Source organism: Salvelinus alpinus, chromosome 15 (assembly GCF_045679555.1).
Source record: "Salvelinus alpinus chromosome 15, SLU_Salpinus.1, whole genome shotgun sequence".
NCBI lineage: Eukaryota > Metazoa > Chordata > Actinopteri > Salmoniformes > Salmonidae > Salvelinus > Salvelinus alpinus.
In genome coordinates this window covers 22743534-22764597 of record NC_092100.1, presented here as the reverse complement: position 1 = coordinate 22764597, position 21064 = coordinate 22743534, and the positions used below count along the sequence as shown (strand labels likewise).

General features: G+C 41.5%; 1 protein-coding gene across 1 annotated transcript in view; it reads right to left on the bottom strand.

The window, feature by feature from the left end:
* The window catches only part of LOC139539744 (potassium/sodium hyperpolarization-activated cyclic nucleotide-gated channel 2-like), a 130072-nt gene that overhangs the window by 11168 nt on the left and 97840 nt on the right, over positions 1 to 21064 (bottom strand). Inside the window, exons 5-7 of the mRNA XM_071342980.1 lie at positions 18729 to 18875; positions 18205 to 18445; positions 13921 to 14085 (exon numbers count right to left, since the gene is read on the bottom strand). Of these exons, the coding sequence (XP_071199081.1) occupies positions 13921 to 14085; positions 18205 to 18445; positions 18729 to 18875 (553 nt within the window). The remainder of the gene's footprint in view (positions 1 to 13920; positions 14086 to 18204; positions 18446 to 18728; positions 18876 to 21064) is intronic.

The following is a 21064-nucleotide window of genomic DNA, read 5'->3' as shown; positions in this document are numbered from 1 at the left end:
AGGACTCCTTGTTCTTCTTTACACTGAAGATAGTTCTTAATGACTTTCGCTGTGTTTGGGGTCGATGTCATGCTGCAGAACAAATTTGGGGCCAATCAGATGCCTCCCTGATGGTATTGCATGATGGATAAGTATCTGCCTGTATTTCTCAGCATTGAGGAGATCATTAGTTCTGACCAAATCCCCAACTCCATTTGCAGAAATTCAGCCCCAAACTTGCAAGGAACCTCCACCATGCTTCACTGTTGTCTGCAGACACTCATTTGTGTACCGCTCTCCAGCCCTTTGGCAAACAAACTGCCTTCTGCTACAGCCAAATATTTCAGGTGTTGACTCTGTATTTTCATGCATAGTTGAGTCGCTTGGCCTTGTTTCCACATGGAAGGTATGGCTTTTTGGCCGCAGGTCTTCCATGAAGGCCACTTCTGACCAGACTTCCCCGGACAGTTGATGGGTGTACCAGTGTCCCACTGTTTTCTGCCAATTCTGAGCTGATGGCACTGCTGGACATCTTCCGATTGTGAAGAGAAGTAAGCATGATGTGTCTTTCATATGCTGCAGTAAGTTTCCTTGGCCGACCACTGCGTCTACGGTCCTCAACATGGCCCGTTTCTTTGCTTCTTCAAAAGAGCTTGGACAGCAAATATGGAAACCCCTGTGCCTTGAAATTTCTGTCTAGGATAGATCTTGCTGATGCAGTATAACTACCTTGGGTCTTGTTGCTGTGCTCATTCTTGCCATGGTGTATGACTTTTGACAGTAACCTGTCTTCACCAACCTCACCTTGTTAGCTGAGTTTGGCTGTTCCTCACCCAGTTTATTCCTCCTACACAGCTGTTTCTGTTTCAGTTAATGATTGTGTTTCAACCTACATATTGGATTGATGACTATTAGCACCTGTTTGGTATAATTGTTTAATCATACACCTGACTATATGCCTACAAAATCCTTGACTTTGTGCAAGTGTAACTACTCTGGTCAACCTACCAGGGTAGTTACAAACAGCACAGGAATTAAATCATCAACATGTATTGATCACATCTTTACTAATGCCGCAGATATTTGCTTTAAAGCAGTATCCAAATTGATAGGATGTAGTGATCACAATATAATAGCCATAATACCTAGGAAAACCAAAGTTCCAAAGGCTGGGCCTAAAATAGTGTATAAGAGTTCATACAATAAGTTTTGTAGTGATTCATATGTTGATGATGTAAATAATATTTGCTGGTCTGTGGTGTGTGATGAGGAGCAACTAGATGCTGCACTTGACGCATTTATGAAACTACTTATTCCAGTTACTAATAAGCACGCACCCATTAAGAAAATGACTGTAAAAACTGTTAAATCCCCTTGGATTGATGAGGAATTGAAAAATTGTATGGTTGAGAGGGATGAGGCAAAAGGTATGGCAATTAAGTCTGGCAGCCCAACTAATTGGCAAACGTACTGCAAATTAAGAAATCATGTGACTAAACTAAATAAAAATAAACTACACTATGAAACAAAGATAGCCAACTCGGCTCCTTCATTCATTGAATCAGATGGCTCATTTATCACAAAGCCCACTGATTTTGCAAACTACTTTAATGACTTCTTCATTGGCAAGATAAGCAAACTTAGGGATGACATACCAGCAACAAACGATGACATCCAAGTATATCGGACCAAATTATGAAAGACAAGAATTGTACTTTTGAATTCCGAGTCAGTGTGGAAGAGGTGGGAAAAAATATTATTGTCTATCAACAATGACAAGCCCCCGGGGTCTGACAATCAGGATGGAAAATTACTGTGGATAATAGCAGACAATATTGCCACTCCTATTTGCCACATCTTCAATTTAAGCCTACAAGAGAGTGTGTGCCCTCAGGCCTGGAGGGAAGCTAAAGTCATTCCGCTACCCAAGAATAGTAAAGCCCCCTTTACTGGCTCAAATAGCCGACCAATCAGCCAGTTATCAAATTGTGTTTGACCAGATACAATGCTATTTCACAGTAAACCAATTTACAACAGAATTTCTTCATGCTTATAGGGAAGAACACTCAAAAAGCACAGCACTTACACAAATGATTGGCTGAGAGAAATTGATGATTGTTGAACATTATTGTGGGGGCTGTCTTGTTAGACTTCAATGCAGCTTTTGACATTATCGATCATAGTCTGCTGCTGGAAAAACATACAGTATATGTTATGGCTTTACACCCCCCTGCTATAATGTGGATAAAGAGTTACTTGTCTAACAGAACACAGAGGGTGTTCTTTAATGGAAGCCTCTCAAATATAATCCCGTTAGAATCTGGAATTCCCCAGGGTAGCTGTTTAGGCCCCTTGCTTTTTCAGTTTTCACTAACAACATGCCCCTGACTTTGAGTAAAGCCAGAGTGTCTATGTATGGGGATGACTCAACACTATACACATCAGCTACTACAGTGACTGAAATGACTGCAACACTCAACAAAGAGCTGCAGTTAGTTTCAGACTGGGTGGCAAGGAATAAGTTAGACCTAAATATTTCTAAAACTAAAATCACTGTATTTGGAACAAAACACTCGCTAAACCCTAAACCCTAAACCTCAACTAAATATTGTAATAAATAATGTGGAAATTGAACAAGTTGAGATGACTAAACTGCTTGGAGTAACCCTAGATTTTAAATTGTCATGGTCAAAACATATTGATGCAGTAGTAGCTAAGATGGGGAGAAGTCTGTCTATAATAAAGCGATGCTCTGCCTTCTTAACAACACTATCAACAAGGCAAGTCCTACAAGCCCTTGTTTTGTCGCACCTTGACTACTGTTCAGTCGTGTGGTCAGGTGCCACAAAAAAGGACTTAGGAAAATTGCAATTGGCTCAGAACAGGGCAGCATGGCTGGCCCTTGGATGTACACAGAGAGCTAATATTAATAATATGCATGTCAATCTCTCCTGGCTGAAAATGGAGGAGAGATTGACTTCATCACTACTTTTATTTATGAGAGAGATTGAGGTTGAATGCACTGAGCTGTCTGTTTAAACTCCTGGCACACAGCTCGGACACCCATGCATACCCCACAAGACATGGCACAAGAGGTCACTTCACAGTCCCCAAGTCCAGAACAGACTATGAGAGGCACACAGTACTACATAGAGCCATGACTACATGGAACTCTATTCCACATCAAGTAACTGACGCAAGCAATAAAATAAGATTTAAAAAAACAGATTAAAAAACACCTTATGGAACAGCGGGGACTGTGAAGCGGCACAGACACACGCACACACACGCACACACACACGCACGCACGCACGCACGCACACACACACGATAACATATGCACTATACATACATATGGATTTAGTACTGTAGATATGTGGTAGTGGTGGAGTAGGGGCCTGAAGTCACACAGTGTGTTGTGAAATCTGTGATTGTATTGTAATGTTTTTTAAATTGTATAAACGGCCTTAATTTTGCTGGACCCCAGGAAGAGTAGCTACTGCTTCGGCAACTAATGGGGATCCATAATAAATACAAATACAAGTGTACCTAGAATAATTGATGCTGTGTTGAAGGCAAAGGGTAGTCACACCAAATATGGATTTGATTTAGATTTTTCTTCTGGCCACTCACTTTGCATTTAGTTAATTGATAAATATAATTTATTAACATGTCTAGTTTTGAAAGCATTCTTATTTTACAAAAAAAATTCACACCTGCCTAAATCTTTTTGCACAGTACTGTACACAAAACACAAAAACTGTCCAGTTGTGCGGATGATTCTGCAATCTTTCTTTTAGGGTCCAAAAAACATTCAACTGATGATGCAATCAGTTATTTAAAGTGGAACTGATAACGTTTACAGTACAGACAATTATAATGTCAGTCAAAAATGTAAAATTCCCAGTTTATGCTACAAAACCAACTTTATGTTTTAAAAATAAATCATGTTTGACTCAACATTTGATGATGTACACTAAGGCTTTGTTGACAGAATAGATGGATGCAGTTCAATGCATGATTAATATAATTCACCAATACATTTGTTGGTAGTCCAATAAATATTACTATCAGGTTGTAAATCACAGCTGGCCTGGTACATTGTTTGCTGCCTCCATTCGGCATGCACTGTTTCAGTTTCAATGACTCGATATTTTGGACAACACGACACAACATAAAGAGAGACCTAAGAGGACAACATTCATAGTTGTTTGATTACTGTAAAGTTCACAAATGTAAGAGGACTCCTGTGGTATTAACATATTTGTAGAAATCCATTCAGGTGGCTTTTGGCGAATGTGTTCTAGTGATCTAAAGTCATGCCTGTAAACACACAGTCCAGTTCAAAGTGAATGATGACAGGCCTATGTGGCAAATGGCTTGTTTGCATAAAGGCCTACTGTAGCTCTGGTTGGCTATGGTGCACCGGTCTGCGTAGACTTTGGTCCTGAACAAGACAGATATTTTTATTAGGTTTTATATACTACAGTGTCCTATTAATTGTCCAAAAGCACGCCCGATTTCCCACTCTATATTACTATATAATTTTCACAGAGGTCTCTGTAATTCCCAAACATTCAAAAAAATATGTGAAAATGTGAAAATTAACATATCTAAGTACTCGCTTGTCAGAAAATGTTAAAAAAGTGTAATATTCTTCTTTAGGGTGTATATGAACAGATTTGTATAAGATTTTATGTTGGGTTTTATTAAGGGCTGGATCAGCTTTAATGTTGCCGATAGATTGTTGCTTCCATCAATGTAATTGTCTGCATCATTTCCAATCCCCCATATATTTATATATCCATATACATGCATACATACGCATACCTATATACAGTTGAAGTCAGAAGTTTACATACATCTTAGCCAAATACATTCAACACAGTTTTTCACAATTCCTGACATTTAATCCTAGTAAAAATTCCCTGTTTTAGGTCAGTTACGATCACCTCTTTATTTTTAAAATGTGAAATGTTGGAATAATAGTAGAGAGAATGATTTATATCAGATTTATTTCTTTCATCACTTTCCCAGTGGGTCAGAAGTTAACATACACTCAATTAGTATTTGGTAGCATTGCCTTTAAATTGTTTAACTTGGGTCAAATGTTTCGGGAAGCCTTCCACAATCTTCCCATAATAAGTTGGGTGAATTTACGATCACCACTTAATGACTCCAACCTAAGTGTATATAAACTTCTGATTTCAACTGTATATATATATATATCAGAAGTTTACATACATTTAGGTTGGAGTCATTAAAACTTGTTTTCAACCACATACATATGTACATACATACACACTTTTTTTTAGAATATACCCTTATTATTCCCAACAAACCCTACCACCCCTCCCCTAATTGGAGTAAACTAATAAACAATAACACTTAGGCTTCTACCTTCCGTTTATACATACTATACACATTTTACATACAGACACAATCTATTTTACAATAGTTATATTTTGTTTGTTTTTAGTCCTGGCCTTCCTCTATTTCTGATGTCCATCCAGTTTGATTTCTATTTGTAACTGTGCTATTTCACAACATTTCTGAACCTATATACATTTTACAGACCCCGTATGTTTTACATTTGATATCTTGTTGTTATTACTCCCACCCTTCAGCTCCATTCAACCCCTCCCAACTATCTCTTAACACCATCCATTTTGGAATTATTTTTGCCATATATTTTTCAAATCTTCTGTGATGCTTCACAAAAGTACTGAACCTTTCTATTCTCATAGCTCCTACAGATTTTTACTAAAATAATTATTATATTATTGATCAATCGTCTATGACTTTTCAAATCCCCCAGTATTGGTATCTGCAGCGTTAGTTCTAGGTAAATGTTGGAATTCTTCAGCCATTCCTGGACCTGTGACCAAAAACAAGCTACAAATGGACAGTACCAAAATAAGCCAAATCTGCAGAGCTGGGAAGATTGTATCCCCCATATATATATAACATTCTATTGGTTGCAAGAATTTTGTATAATTTATATTGAAAAATTCTATGTTTTGAATCCGGCATCGTTTTGCCTGTCAAATTAATAAACCATGTGCCATGGAATGGGTACATCAAAATCTCTTCCCAACTATTTTGCAATTTATATGGCACAACTGTAAATGTTTTGGTCCTTAAATGAAACTGGTATATTTTTTTATTTTTCACAATTTTTGTGACAATTTGTGGTCTGTAATGCAGGGCCGACAGACAAGTTCCTTACTTTTTCCCCCTTTCACTTGTCTCTTTCATTTGTGGTAATGCTGCAATTAGCTGGTTGTAATTGTGGGTAGAGCAGACATTTTCATATGTCTGTGTTAGCTGCATGTGTGACAACTCCACCAGTCCTATTCATTATACCATTTACAAAGAGTATACCTTTTTTTAAATGTTATCAAATTTTTTTTTTTTTTATCAATTAGTATATTTGAGTTTAACCACAATAGTTGTTGCATTATTTGTTCTGTCTTTTAAGGTGGATTAAACTGGAATTGCAACCAACTTTGTTTAAAAATAACAATATTTTGGAGATGATTTCGTTTTCAAATAACCGAAAGTGAGCAGTTGTAATCTGAATAAATGGAAAAACGCCATTCTTGGACATGGGGTGAGACATTCTTACTAATTTACTAGAGAACCATTTCAGATTTAAGTATAACTTTTGTATGACTGATGCCTTTAGTGAGAGGTCTAATGGTTTAATATTTAATAATTTCTGCCCTCCGAATTCACATTCGTTATATAAATATGCCCTTTTAATTTTGTCTGGCTTGCCATTCCAAATAAAATTGATTATTTTTTGTTCATATAATTTAAAAAGCAGGTCACGAGGGGTAGGCAAAACCATAACCAATTAGGTGAACTGTGATATGTTTAAAGAGTTAATCTGGGTGATTTTTCCACAAATAGACAGGTATTTTCCTTTCCATGGTAGCAAGATCTTATCTATTTTTGGTAACTTTCTATTAATATGTATTGGAGTGAGAATTTCTTTCTTTGTGGATCTCTATACCAAGTATGTCCACATCCCCGTCAGACCATTTTATTGGTCAACTACATGGTAATATAAAAGTTCCATTTTTTTGTGATCCAATACGTAATATAGAACACTAATTTGGTTTTAATCCAGAGAGGTTAGAACAAGTATCTATATCCTCTATGAGGCTGTGGAGGGATTCTAATTGTGGTTATAAAAGAAAACATGAATCATCAGCGTATAATGACACCTTTGTTTTTAAGCCATGGATTTCTAATCGCTTAATATAATTGTTGGATCTAATTTTAACAGCTAACATTTTGATGGCAATAATAAATACTGGACAACCTTGTTTTACTCCTCTTGACAGTTGAAAACTTTCTGAGATGTAGCCATTATTTACTATTTTACACCTAGGGTTACATAACTTTAACCCATTTTATAAGAGATTCTCCAAAATTGAAATATTCCAGGCATTTATATATAAACTCCAGTCGTACTTTATCAAAAGCCTTTTCAAAGTCAGCTATGAAAACCAGGCCTGGTTTCCCTGATATTTCATAGTATTCTATTGTTTCCAGTACTTATCTTATTTTATCTCCAATGTATCGTCCATGTAAAAAATAAACTGTCTGATTAGGATGAATAATATCCGACAAAACCTTTTTAATTTTATGCGCCAAGCATTTAGCTAGAATTTTTGCATCTCAACACTGAAGTCTAAAAGGCCTCCATTTTTTAAATGTACTGGATCTTTATATATACCACTTGAATCCTGTTTCAGTAATAATAAAATCAGACCTACTTGTTGCGTGTCCAAAAATCTACCGTTTATATAGGAGTGGTTAAAACGTGCTAATAATGGTCCTCTAAGTATATCAAAAAAGGTTTGGGCCGTATGCCATCCAGCCCTGGAGTTTTCCCGGACTTAAAGGCTTTAATTGCATCAAGAAACTCCTCCTCTGTAATTCGGCCTTCACATAAGATTTCATGTTGCTAAAATGCTGTCAGTTCCAATTTAAAGGTCCTCAGAATGTTTCTTTAAGTTGTAGGAACATTGTAGGGATATGACAAGAGATAGGTTGCCAAAACACAAAAACTGTCCAGTTGTGCTGACATTCAGATAGTGTTTGTATCAGGGTGCACAAAACCTTCCTTTGATTTTACAGGAATGTTGACAGAACAGCCTTTCTGAGTTCTTTAAAGGTTTCCAGAACATTTAATTAAGTTATGGGAGTTTGGGATGTTGCATACAGTACCAGTCAAAAGTTTGGACACACCTACTCATTCAAGGGTTTTTCTTTATTTTACTTTTTTCTACATTGTAGAATAATAGTGAAGAAATCAAAACTACATGGAAACATGTAGTAATCAAAAAGTGTTAAACAAATGAAAATATATTTTAGATTTGAGATTCTTCAAAGTAGCCACTCTTTGCCTTGATGAAAGCTTTGCACACTCTTGGCATTTTCTCAACAAGCTTCATGAGGAATGCTTTTCCAACAGTCTTGAAGGAGTTCCTACATATGCTGAGCATTTGTTGGCTTCTTTTCCTTCACTCTGCGGTTCAACTCATTCCAAACCATCTCAATTGGGTTGAGGTTGGGTGATTGTGGTGGCCAGGTCATCTGATGCAGCACTCTATCACTCTCCTTGGTCTAATAGCCCTTACACAACCTGGAGGTGTGTTTTGGGTCATTGTCCTGTTGAAAAACAAATGATAGTCCCACTAAGCGTAAACCAGATGGGATGGTGTATCGATGCAGAATGCTGTGGGAGCTATGCTGGTTAAGTGTACCTTGAATTATAAATAAATCACTGACAGTGTCACCAGCAAAGCACCCCTACACCATCACACCTCCTCCTCCATGCTTAACGGTGGGAACCATACATGCAGAGATCATCCTTTCACCTAATCGGAGTCTCACAAAGACACAGAGGTTGGAACCAAAAATCTCAAATTTGGACTCATCAGACCAAAGGACAGATTTCCACTGGTCTAATGTCCATTGCTCGTGTTTATTGGCCCAAGCAAGTCTCTTCTTCTTATTGGTGTCCTTTAATAGTGGTTTATTTGCAGCAATTCAATCATGAAGGCCTGATTCACAAAGTCTCCTCTGAACAGTTGATGTTGAGATGTGTCTGTTACTTGATCTGAAGCATTTATTTGGGCTGCAATCTGAGGAGCAGTTAACTCTAATGAACCTTTCCTCTGCAACAGAGGTAACTCTGGGTCTTTCTTTCCTGTGGCGGTCCTCATGAGAGCCAGTTTTATCATAGCGTTTGATGGTTTTTGCAACTGCACTTGAAGAAACTTATTGAAGAAAGTTCTCGAAATGTTCCACATTGACTGTCGTTTCTCTTTGCTTATTTGAGCTGTTCCTGCCATAATATGGTCTTGGTCTCTAACCAAATAGGGCTGTCTTCTGTATACCACCCCTACCATGTCACAACACAACTGATTGGCTCAAATGCATTAAGAAGGAAAGAAATTCCACAAATTCATTTTCAACTAGACACACCTGTTAATTGAAATGCATTCCAGCTTCCTCGTGAAGCTGGTTGAGAGAATGCCAAGAGTATGCAAAGCTGTCATCAAGGCAAAGGGTTGCTAATTTGAAGAATTTCAAATATAAAATATATTTTGATTTGTTTAACAGTTTTTTGGTTACTTCATGATTCCATATGTGTAATTTCATAGTTTTGATGTCTTCACTATTATTCTACAATGTAGAAAATAGTCAAAATAAAGAAAAACTCTGGAATGAGTATGATGACTTCTGTAACCGTAAAAGCCTTGTTTTCATTCATGTTAACATTAGAAGCCTCCTCCCTAAGTGTGTTTTATTCACTGCTTTAGCACACTCTGCCAACCCGGATGTCCTAGCCGTGTCTGGATCCTGGCTTAGGAAGTCCACCAAAAACCCTGAAATTTCCATCCCTAAATATAACATTTTCCAACAAGATAGAATTGCCAAAGGAGGCGGTGTTGCAATCTACTGCAGAGATAGCCTGCAGAGTTCTGTCATACTATCCAGGTCTGTACCCAAACAATTTGAACTTATACTTTTAAAAATCCATCTTTCCAGAAACAAGTCTCTCATAGCCCTTGGTTCTCCCCAGACCTGACTGCCCTTGACCAGCACAAAAACATCCTGTGGCGTTCTGCATTAGCATCGAACAGCCCCCGTGATATGCAACTTTTCAGGGAAGTTAGGAACAAATATACACAGGCAGTTAGGAAAGCTAAGGCTAGCTTTTTCAAGCAGAAATGTGCATCCTGTAGCACAAACTCCAAAAAGTTCCGGGACACTGAAAAATCCATGGAGAATAAGAGCACCTCTTCCCAGCTGCCCACTGGACTTAGGCTAGGAAACACTGTCATCACTGATAAATCCACTATAATTGAGTATTTCAATAAGCATTTTTCTACGGCTGGCCATGCTTTCCACCTGGCTAACCCTACCCCGATCAACAGCCCTCCACCCCTCACAGCAAACTTGCCCAAACCTCCCCCACTTCTCCTACACCCAAATCCAGATAGCTGATGTTCTGAAAGAGCTGGACCCCTACAAATCAGCAGGGCTAGACAATCTGGACCCTCTCTTTCTAAAATGATCTGCCGAAATTGCTGCAACCCCTATTACTAGCCTGTTTAACCTCTCTTTCGTATCGTCTGAGATTCCCATAGATTGGAAAGCTGCCGCGGTCATCCCCCTCTTCAAAGGGGGAGACACTCTAGACCCAAACTGCTACAGACCTATATATATTCTACGCTGCCTTTCTAAGGTCTTCGAAAGCCAAGTTAACAAACAGATCACAGACCATTTCGAATCCCACCGTACCTTCTCCGCTATGCAATCTGGTTTCAGAGCTGGTCATGGATGCACCTCAGGCACGCTCAAGGTCCTAAACGATATCATAACCGCCATCGATAAGAGACAGTACTGTGCAGCCGTATTCATCAACCTGGCTAAGGCTTTCAACTCTGTCAATCACAACATTCTTATTGGCAGACTCAACAGCCTTGGTTCCTCAAATTATTGCCTCGCCTGGTTCACCTACTACTTCTCTGATAGAGTTCAGTGTGTCAAATCGGAGGGCCTGTTGTCCGGGCCTCTGGCAGACTCTATGGGGGTGCCAGAGGGTTCAATTTTCAGGCCGACTCTCTTCTCTGTATACATCAATGATGTCGCTCTTGCTGCTGGTGATTCTTTGATCAACCTCTACGCAGACGACACCATTCTTTATACCTCTGGCCATTCTTTGGACACTGTGTTAACCAACCTCCAGACGAGCTTCAATGCCATACAACTCTCCTTCCGTGGCCTCCAACTGCTCTTAAATGCAAGTAAAACTAAATGCATGCTCTTCAACCGATCGCTGCACGCACCTGCGCGCCCATCCAGCATCACTACTCTGGACGGTTCTCACTTAGAATATGTGGACAACTACAAATACCTGTAACGGCTTTCATATTCGTCCTCCTCCTCGGACGAGGAGAGGCGAGACGGATCGGACCAATACGCAGAGTGGTTAGTGTTCATAATGATTTAATATAACGAAAACTGAACACTGAATTACAAAACAAATAAACAAAGTGCAGAAAACCTATACAGTACCGTGTGGTGAAAACACAAACACGGAAACAAACACCCACAAAACACACGTGAAACCCAGTCTGCCTAAGTATGATTCTCAATCAGGGACAACGATTGACAGCTGCCTCTGATTGAGAATCATACCAGGCCGAACACAAAAATCCCAACATAGAAAATCAACCATAGACAAACCCACCCAACTCACGCCCTGACCAACTAAAATAAATACAAGACAAAGGAAAACAGGCCAGGAACGTGACAATACCTAGGTGTCTGGTTAGACTGTAAACTCTCCTTCCAGACTCACATTAAACATCTCCAATCCTAAATTAAATCTAGAATCAGCTTCCTATTTCGCAACAAAGCATCCTTCACTCATGCTGCCAAACATACCCACGTAAAACTGACCATTCTACCGATCCTCGACTTCGGCGATGTCATTTACAAAATAGCCTCCAACACTCTACTCAACAAATTGGATGCAGTCTATCACAGTGCCATCCGTTTTGTCACCAAAGCCCCATATACTACCCACCACTGCGACCTGTACGCTCTAGGTTAAGCCCCGTCTTATCTCAGCTCACTGGTCACCATAGCAGCACCCACCCGTAGCACGCGCTCCAGCAGGTATATCTCACTGGTCACCCCCAAAGCCAATTATTCCTTTGGCCGCCTCTCCTTCCAGTTCTCTGCTCAGCACACAAGTTTGTAGCTCCTTAAAACTTAAGCAGATTGGAAAACATCTCCATTATGTTTCTCTCCAGATTTAATGGCAATTTACATTGTATAATTATCCGCACAACTGGACAGTTTCTTCTGTTTTAGAACATATCTTTTGTGACGCCCCCACATGTGTTCTGGGAATGTTCTGGCAACATCAGGTAAATGTTTTATACAAACATTGTATAATCATCAGCACGACTGGACAATTTTATGTTAACATTTGCCGCAATTAACAATGTTAACAATTAATCATGTTAACATTTGCCACAACCTAACGAATGTTCTGGAACTTTCACAGAACCATTTTTTTCTGGTAAATTTGGTTATTACATTACCTGGAAACCTAATGAGAACTTTTGGGGAATGTTCTGTTGTGGTTGTTAAAGATGTTGTGCACAACATTTTTGTGAATGTTATGCGAACATTCAAAGGATAAAAAAAAAAATGTTATCAATTGAATGTTTTTGGGATGTTATCATACTAATGTTAGATAAAACCCTAACTAGAAAGTAATGGGTATCTTAGCTAATGTTCTGGGAATGTTCCCAGTTTGCTGGGCTGTCTCTTCCATAGACATCTAAAGGAGCCAGAGCGTTGTAGTACACATTATGCAAACTGTGAGACGGCAGATATGAAATATATAAACAGGATTTCTTTGGGGCTTCAGTTGAAGGTCTCGGAAAAAGACTCTGTGTTCCAAAAGAACTCCTAGGTTGAAAGATAATTGTCATCCTCCTTTGAATTTCTGTTTAGATTTGGAATTAATTAGCTTTCTATACTTGTTAGTCAGGCCACATGAAATACTGAGCCTTTGATGCAAGAGACTTCTGCAGTCAGGAAACAGCAGGCAAATTAAACAGAATATTCCTAGTCCTATGTTCCCCTATGCTCTGTTCAGGTTAGCTGTTAGCCTGTTGTCAATGACCAAAGACACCTTAATCTCCTCCAAATGAGTAAAACAAACAGCTTGTACGTGATGTGGAATCTAGCTGCCATGGAAACCGCTGGCAGGTGGGGGATGCAGGGCCCCTTTTGTAAACATATGAAGTGAAGCCACGTGAACGAGGGATAACGTCATCATCACATTGACCTGGGCGAGACAGGGGGCTTGCCTGCTCCGTTTAGCAAAAATATATGATATGTTTACACTCAGGGCACGGAATTCACTAACCAGGTGCTTTCCGATGATAGCTGAGTGACTGACAGCGTAGCAACACTGGCGGTAAGAGCAGCAACTGAGGGAAAACAGCTTCCTCCTTCCCACACCAGAGCATAGACAGCTGTTTAGACAGCGTACTGAGAAATCACTTTTACAAATGAGCATCACTCATCCTGAGAGCACATTTAGTGTAAACCCAGGGGAGTATGGCACACTCAGTCATAGATAATAATCATATCTTGCGAAAGTCATATCCTTTAGATAGCTATAAATATGACATGTTAATATGACATTAAAAAAACTAGGGAAATCAAAGATAAATTATTAGTTGCATAGTTACAATAGGTTTCATTGATAGATATGTTCGTTTTTGTTCTGCTGATTCTATGAATGACACAAAATGCCTCAACTATGCCCATAGCTAATCATGTATCGGCTTTGTTATTGATCCGTGATCAGTGGTAGGCTGGTCTCACCTATCCGGTCCAGTCGGTCGATGGCCACAGTCTCGAAGGCTCGTCTCATCATGGGGTACTCCTCCAGCACCTCATTAAAGTTATCCACAGACAGGGAGTAGAGACGGCAGTACGTGTCCGCTCGCACACTGGCCGTCCGTCTGCCTCGGGTCAACAGACAGATCTCTGAGGGAGGGAGAGAGAGACAGAAGTGTCAGAGACAGACACAATTACTACTCAGCCAGAGGGAGCATCATTACTGTAACTCAGCTACAGAAACATGTCAAAGAAACTGTAACGTTTGTCTTCGGGAGAAAGAGAGGAGGACCAAAGCGCAGCGTGGTAAGTGTTCATGTCTTTAATAAAAATCCAAAAACTGAACACAGGAACAAAAACAATAAACGATGTGATCAAACGAAACAGTACCGTGTGGCGACAAACACTGACACGGAAACAAACACCCACCAACCAAAAGTGAAACCCAGGCTAACTAAGTATGATTCTCAATCAGGGACAACGATTGACAGCTGCCTCTGATTGAGAATCGTACCAGGCCGAACACAAAACCCCAACATAGAAAAACACACATAGACTGCCCACCCCAACTCACGCCCTGACCATACTAAATAAAGACAAAACAAAGGAAATAAAGGTCAGAACGTGACAGTACCCCCCCCCAAAAGGTGCGTACTCCGGCCGCAAAACCTGAACCTATAGGGGAGGGTCTGGGTGGGCTCTGGCGCGGGACGTGGACCCCACTTCACCATAGTTTTTGTCTGCCTCTACCGCCCCCGTGGCCTCTTATGAGCGGCGATCCTTGCCGCCGACCTCCGACTGGGGACCCTAGCCATGGGTCCCGAATGGACGGGAGATTCTGGCAGCACCGGAGTGAAGGGTGATTCCGGCATCGCCGGCGTGACAGGCAGCTCTGGCAGCTCCTGGCTGACTGGCGGCTCTGGCGGCTCCTGGCTGACTGGCGGCTCTGGCGGCTCCTGGCTGACAAACGGCTCCTGGCTGACTGACGGCTCTGGCGGCTCCTGGACAGACGGGCAGCTCAGGCGGCGCTGGACAGACGGGAGACCCTGGTGGCGCTGGACAGACGGAAGACTCAGGTGGCGCTGGACAGATGGAAGACTCAGGTGGCGCTGGACAGACGGGAGCACCTGTAGTGAGGAGACAGAGAGACAGTCTGGTGCGGGGGGCTGCCACCGGAGGGCTGGTGCGTGGAGGTGGCACCGGACAGACCGGACCATGGAGGCGCACTGCAGGTCTTGAGCACCGAACCTGTCTAACCCTACCTGGCTGAATGCTCCCTGTAGCCAAGCCAGTGCGGCGAGGTGGAATAGGCCGCACTGGGCTGTGCTGGAGAACCGGGGACACCATACGTAGGGCTGGTGCCATGTAGCCCGGCCCGAGGAGACGCACTGGAGACCAGATGCGTTGAGCCGGCTTCATGGCACCTGGCTCGATGCCCACTCTAGCCCGGCCGATACGAGGCACTGCTATGTATCGCACCGGGCTATGCCTGCTCACTGGGGACACCGTGCGCCTCACGGCATAACACGGTGCCTGCCCGGGCCCTCTCTCTCCAAGGTATGCACAGGGAGTTGGCTCAGGTCTCCTACCTGGCTTAGCCACACTCCCCGTGTGCCTCCTCCCCCAATACATTTTTGGGGCTGCCTCTCTGGCTTCCAGCCACCCTTACGTGCAGCCTCCTCATACCACCGCCTCTCTGCTTTCGCTGCCTCCAGCTCAGCTTTGGGGCGGCGATATTCACCAACCTGAGTCCAAGGTCCCTTGCCGTCCAGAATCTCCTCCCAGGTCCAGGAGTCCTCCGATTGCTGCTGCTGCTGCTGCTGCTGCTGCTGTCCGTTACCACGCTGCTTGGTCCTTTTTTGGTGGGTGTTTCTGTAACGTGTCAGTGTTTGTCGCCACACGGTACTGTTTCGTTTGATCATCGTTTATTGTTTTTGTTCCTGTGTTCAGTTTTTGGGATTTATATTAAAGACATGAACACTTACCACGCTGCGCTTTGGTCCTCCTCTCTTCCACATTACGACGATCGTTACAGAAACATGAGCCATTCGAATGTCATGATCATGACAAAGTCACTTGGACATGACACGCTCATTTAGTCCTGTTGTTCTAACCTCAGCAAAAACACGGTTACACTAGTAGGATTCAAATACAAAGTACACACAATCCTACAGTATCAATTTATCACACGTGGAAATGGGTCATTTACTGAGGAGATAGCTATAGAGGTTAAATACAGAGAGGAGATAGGCCGTTAAAACAAAGACCCAACTGTGACAGCTTAGTGAAGGGAGGGAGCTGCAGGGCTGGAGAGGTGGTGGAGCCAAGGTTAATTTCATTCAGGTGTTACCCTTCCTTCTCTGGCTTGTGACTGTTGTCTTGGCAACCATGTGCTCATTTTACTGCGCTGCCTCCCCGGCTTTCCCGAATCGCTCCCCTGTCACGTGTGAAAGGTATCTTCTGGCTCTCAGTGAAGAAAACCCCCCACTGGAATGTAATTTACTGTATGCAGTAATTTACTTGTTTTTACTCATTTTTAGGATATCGCCTTTGTGGCTTTGGTAACAAGTGGAAACCCTGCACTGTCTCCACTCTACATATCAGTCTCTCCAGCGGTAGGCAAACCCCCTGGGGGCCATGGAAATAGAGGAATTAACAAGTGCAGTCAATATCAGCTTCCACCCGCGGGATAGACGCCTACACACCATTAAATAGCAACAAAGTGATGTTCTATACATGAGTTATACATTTACATAATAACCTCGTCATTAAACCACAGTGACCTTCTCCACCCCAAAACCGCTCCCCCACTCTCAAAATGGCTCCTTATTCAGAGGGTATTAAAGTGTGACCTTGAGTGTCAGCGTAGCCATGTGTCTCTTCGCTATTGAGTGGGGGATTTAGAGTTCTTCACAAGATTAATCAGACTTCTCAGCTGTGCTGAGCGATGCAAAGGCAAGCAGCAGATCAATGCTGGGATGTGACTTTTCTGACCCTACTACACCCTTTAAAAACAAATATGGGCTATGTCGTGTAGAGATGACATATACTTCCCTAATGCCCACATTTAATAATGCCCACATCTTTGATCAACTATTACATTATTTTACTAGAAAAGTCAGTTAAGAACAAATTATTATTCACAATGACTGCCTAGGAACAGTGGGTTAACTGCCTTGTTCAGGGGCAGAACGACAGATTTTTACCTTGTCAGCTCAGGGATTCAATCAAGCAACCTTTCGGTTACTGGCCCAACGCTCTAACCACTAGGCTACCTGCCACTCCATTTCCTTGTTTCTACCTTCTTTCCATATTCCCTGTTCCTACTACAACAGGACAAAAATACAGTATTTTCTCCAGCAATAATATGAATTATAAGCAATAGCAGATGAATCGACCACAAACACCACCACAAATCTAACAGATATTCTGATCAAGTATTCTCCTCCTAACCCATGCTATGTAGAAAAAGGCTCTGTCATCAGTGTTCTGTGGACTAATTAGCTGTTATTAATGGGCATTTGTGCTGCTGTGGATCTCGGACACTCCTTCAACACCCGCCCATGCTCCTTGCACCTCACAGCCCAACCCACAGCACCACTGAAGTGAACTCTGCTCTTCTAATGGGTCGTCACTAGTTACCACAGCCACAAAGTCATGGACCCTGCTTATTTCTACAATTGATCTTCTTAAAATGTGATTTTAAACCTAACGTTAGCCTAACCTTAACCACACTGCTAAGTGGTTAAAGCTCATTTTCGGTTCATACATTTTTACAATATCGCCTTTGTGGCTGTGGTAATTAGTGGAAACTCATCTGAAGAGGAGCCGGGTGTGAAGAATGTCCCCAGACCCTAAGAAAATGACTGCTTTTTTTGTGGATCAACAACAGCGCTGAGTCCCCAAACAGGCAGGGGGGAGGACAGGCTGCATGGGGAAGTGGGATAAAACTGGCTGCGTGGCGAGAAGACTAGCGAGAAGAAGTCAAACTCAAATGTCAGGGTGTTTTTTTTCCCTTTTCATTCCCTTGTCTGCTACAGTTTTAATGTAAACCATTGGATTTATACGGAGCAAAGAACATGAATTAAGTCTACATGAATGTACTGTAATGTATGCAACTTCTGTTCTATAGTAGATGTGTGTTATTAGCACCATTATAGAATAGAATCTATTGATCCCAGGTTTTCCAGCAGCAGCAGATCTTAGGAAAGTTGTAGAGAACTCAATTCTAGAAAAGTAGTAATACTGTATATTGTTGACCATCCACACCTCCAAAATAGGATCCATCTGAGAGCTTCATGCCCATGGTTCCTTTGGTCAGGACACTGGTCACACCGTGTTGGGTGAAGTACATCTTCTTGCCGATGGTGCCCTCCCTGATGATGTAGTCTCCAGGCTGGAAGACCTCGAAGCGGAGCTTAGTCAACATAGCCGTCACAAAGTTGGGGTCGGTGTTGGCAAACAGGGGCATGGACGCCACCAGCTTACGGCAGTTGAAGTTGACAATTTCCTAAGGGTAAATATCATGACTTTTACTGAATTGCAATTTTGTTAGGTCTAAATCTAACATAGCAAAGGTGGGGAAATGGAAACAAAATGTATGGACTCATTTGTTTGGTTTAATGACTTAGTAAAACAAGAGGCTCAGAACTTCAGAAATGTTGATAAGGGGCATATTTGCAAAAGACAACAATGAAGCTTTGCAGAGAAATCAATGTATTTTTGGTTCCTTTGTTCCATTCTTTAAGTGTGAGACATTGTCAGAGTTTTGATGGTGTGTTTTGTTGTTTTACCTCCCGCAGTGGTTCATTAAGCTCCTCCAGGATGCTCTCCTCATCAAACATCTTGCCCTGGTATCTGTGCTCGTAGTAGTCATGGATTTTCTGTCGGAAGTCAGCTGGCAGTTTGTGGAAAGACATGTACTGCTCCACTTGTTTGTACTACAGAATGAGAGACAGAGGGAGAGGGATAGAGGGAGAGGGATCGAGGGAGAGGGATCGAGGGAGAAGGATAGAGAGCGATAGCGGGAGAGGGAGAGAGACAAAGGGATAGAGGGAGAGTGATAGAGGGATAGAGGGAGAGAGACAGAAAGAGGGAATAAAGAGGTAAACGTAAACAGCATTCTGTTTATATGAATGGAGAATGTGGAATATGCTCTACAGCACCTGCTTATTAAAGGAACAGTTATTCCCCAAATTAAAGTTTGGGGGACAAAGATGTATATATAAGCTAGTCCAACATTTCCTAAAGTCAATATTCAACGGCATCTGTAGACTGCATAAGACGATGTTTGACAAATGTACATTTTAACCAAACTATTCTTTCAATGTCATACGGACATTAATACTAGTATTCAATGCATTGTGGTCGATATATGCATTCTCATACAATAGAATTCACCATAAAAACAGATTGCATATCTCTAAACCATGAGCTAAACATCTTTCAGTGGTACTGTATGTTTCCTATGCCTCATGGTGTACATTAAGCATATAGGAAAGACTGGGAGGACACGTTCACAGCCATCGCCTGACCTATATATGCTAGAGAGCTGTTGGGAGAACAAAAATAAAGTTGTTGAGGAAACGTGACAGCTCCGGAAACCTACAGAGATTTATTCATGCTCTACTCTGTCAGTGGAGAAGTGTACCTGCTATATTTAATGTATATCCATACACAGGCCTGCTCTCAGTCAACACAAACCAATATAACCCTGTCACAACTGTTTAGCTGCCTACAGTAGTCCTATTATTGGACATGGAACGATGACTGTATTCAGTGGAAGACAGTGTTAGTTATTAATGTGAGCAGCATGCATTTCTGTACTTGGATACAATTCTAAGAGGCTTAGATGTACGCTATTTTAAATGGAATTAATGGGTATATGCACAGGGGTAGCTTACAATTCTGAACTGATGTTTGTAAAGCGGTAGCTGGCTAAGCTTATTCATAGAGAGAAGATCCCTGCTCAAATGGAATATTTATGATTTACACCATTTAAGTTTAATTCAGTGTTTCCTTCTCTCTCTTTGAGGGAGCTGCCAATCAAATTGTGTCAATTGTGCTCGCTTAAAACACACTTTACACCTGCTTTTATGAAAGATATACTGTAGCTCCAGTATTGTCTTATGATGCCCTTAAATGTTCACTAAGTGTACAAAACATTAAGAACGCCTACTCTTTCCATGACATAGACTGACCATGTGAATCCAGGTGAAGCTATGATCCCTTAATGATGTCACTTGTTAAATCCACTTCCGTCAGTGTAGATGAAGGGGAGGAGACAGGTTAAAGAATGATTTTTAAGCCTTGAGACATTTGAGACATGGATTGTGTATGTGTGCCATTCAGAGGGTGAATGGGCAAGACAAAAGATTAAAGTGCCGGGGTGTGGTAGTAGGTGCCAGGTGCACTGGTTTGAGTGTGTCAAGAACTGCAACGCTGCTGGGGTCCACCTCCCAAAGGACATCCAGCCAATTTGACACAACTGTGGGATGCATTGGAGTCAACATAGGCCAGGATCCCTGTGGAATTCTTTCGACACCTTGTAGAGTCCATGCCCCGACGAATTGAGGTTGTTCTGAGGGCAATGTTTTGTATAGTCAGTGTATAATGTCTTTGTTGCTGAACAGAAGAATAAACGGTATTTGCTAATCCATTGACAATGCTGTCTAGGTTTTATAAGAGCAGAAAATTGGGTTTTCTCCCAGTTTCGCGCATCATTGGGTTTTAGTAAACAATGCACACTCCTGTCACACAACAAAGCTAGTGGTGAGAGAAGAAAAAGGTAGCCTAACCATGTGACGCAGCTTGTGTATTAGAGCAATACAGTGAACAACACCCCTCTAACCACGGACAACCTTTGCCCTTTCCATTTAGTTATAAAACATGTGAATAAAATATTGTACAAAAACAGATGCAGAAACAGCCACAAACGATGGGGAAATATGTTGTGTTTGAAATCAACATATTGTTTTTCATACCACCCATTTGGCCCCACCCACCATGACATCATGGAGGGGGAAGTGTTAATGAATCTACACATGAATGAACCAACAGGAAGTTGTGGTCCTATTGATTCAAAGTGACTAATTGACAAGCCACATGGACTGATAATAGTGTAGTGATG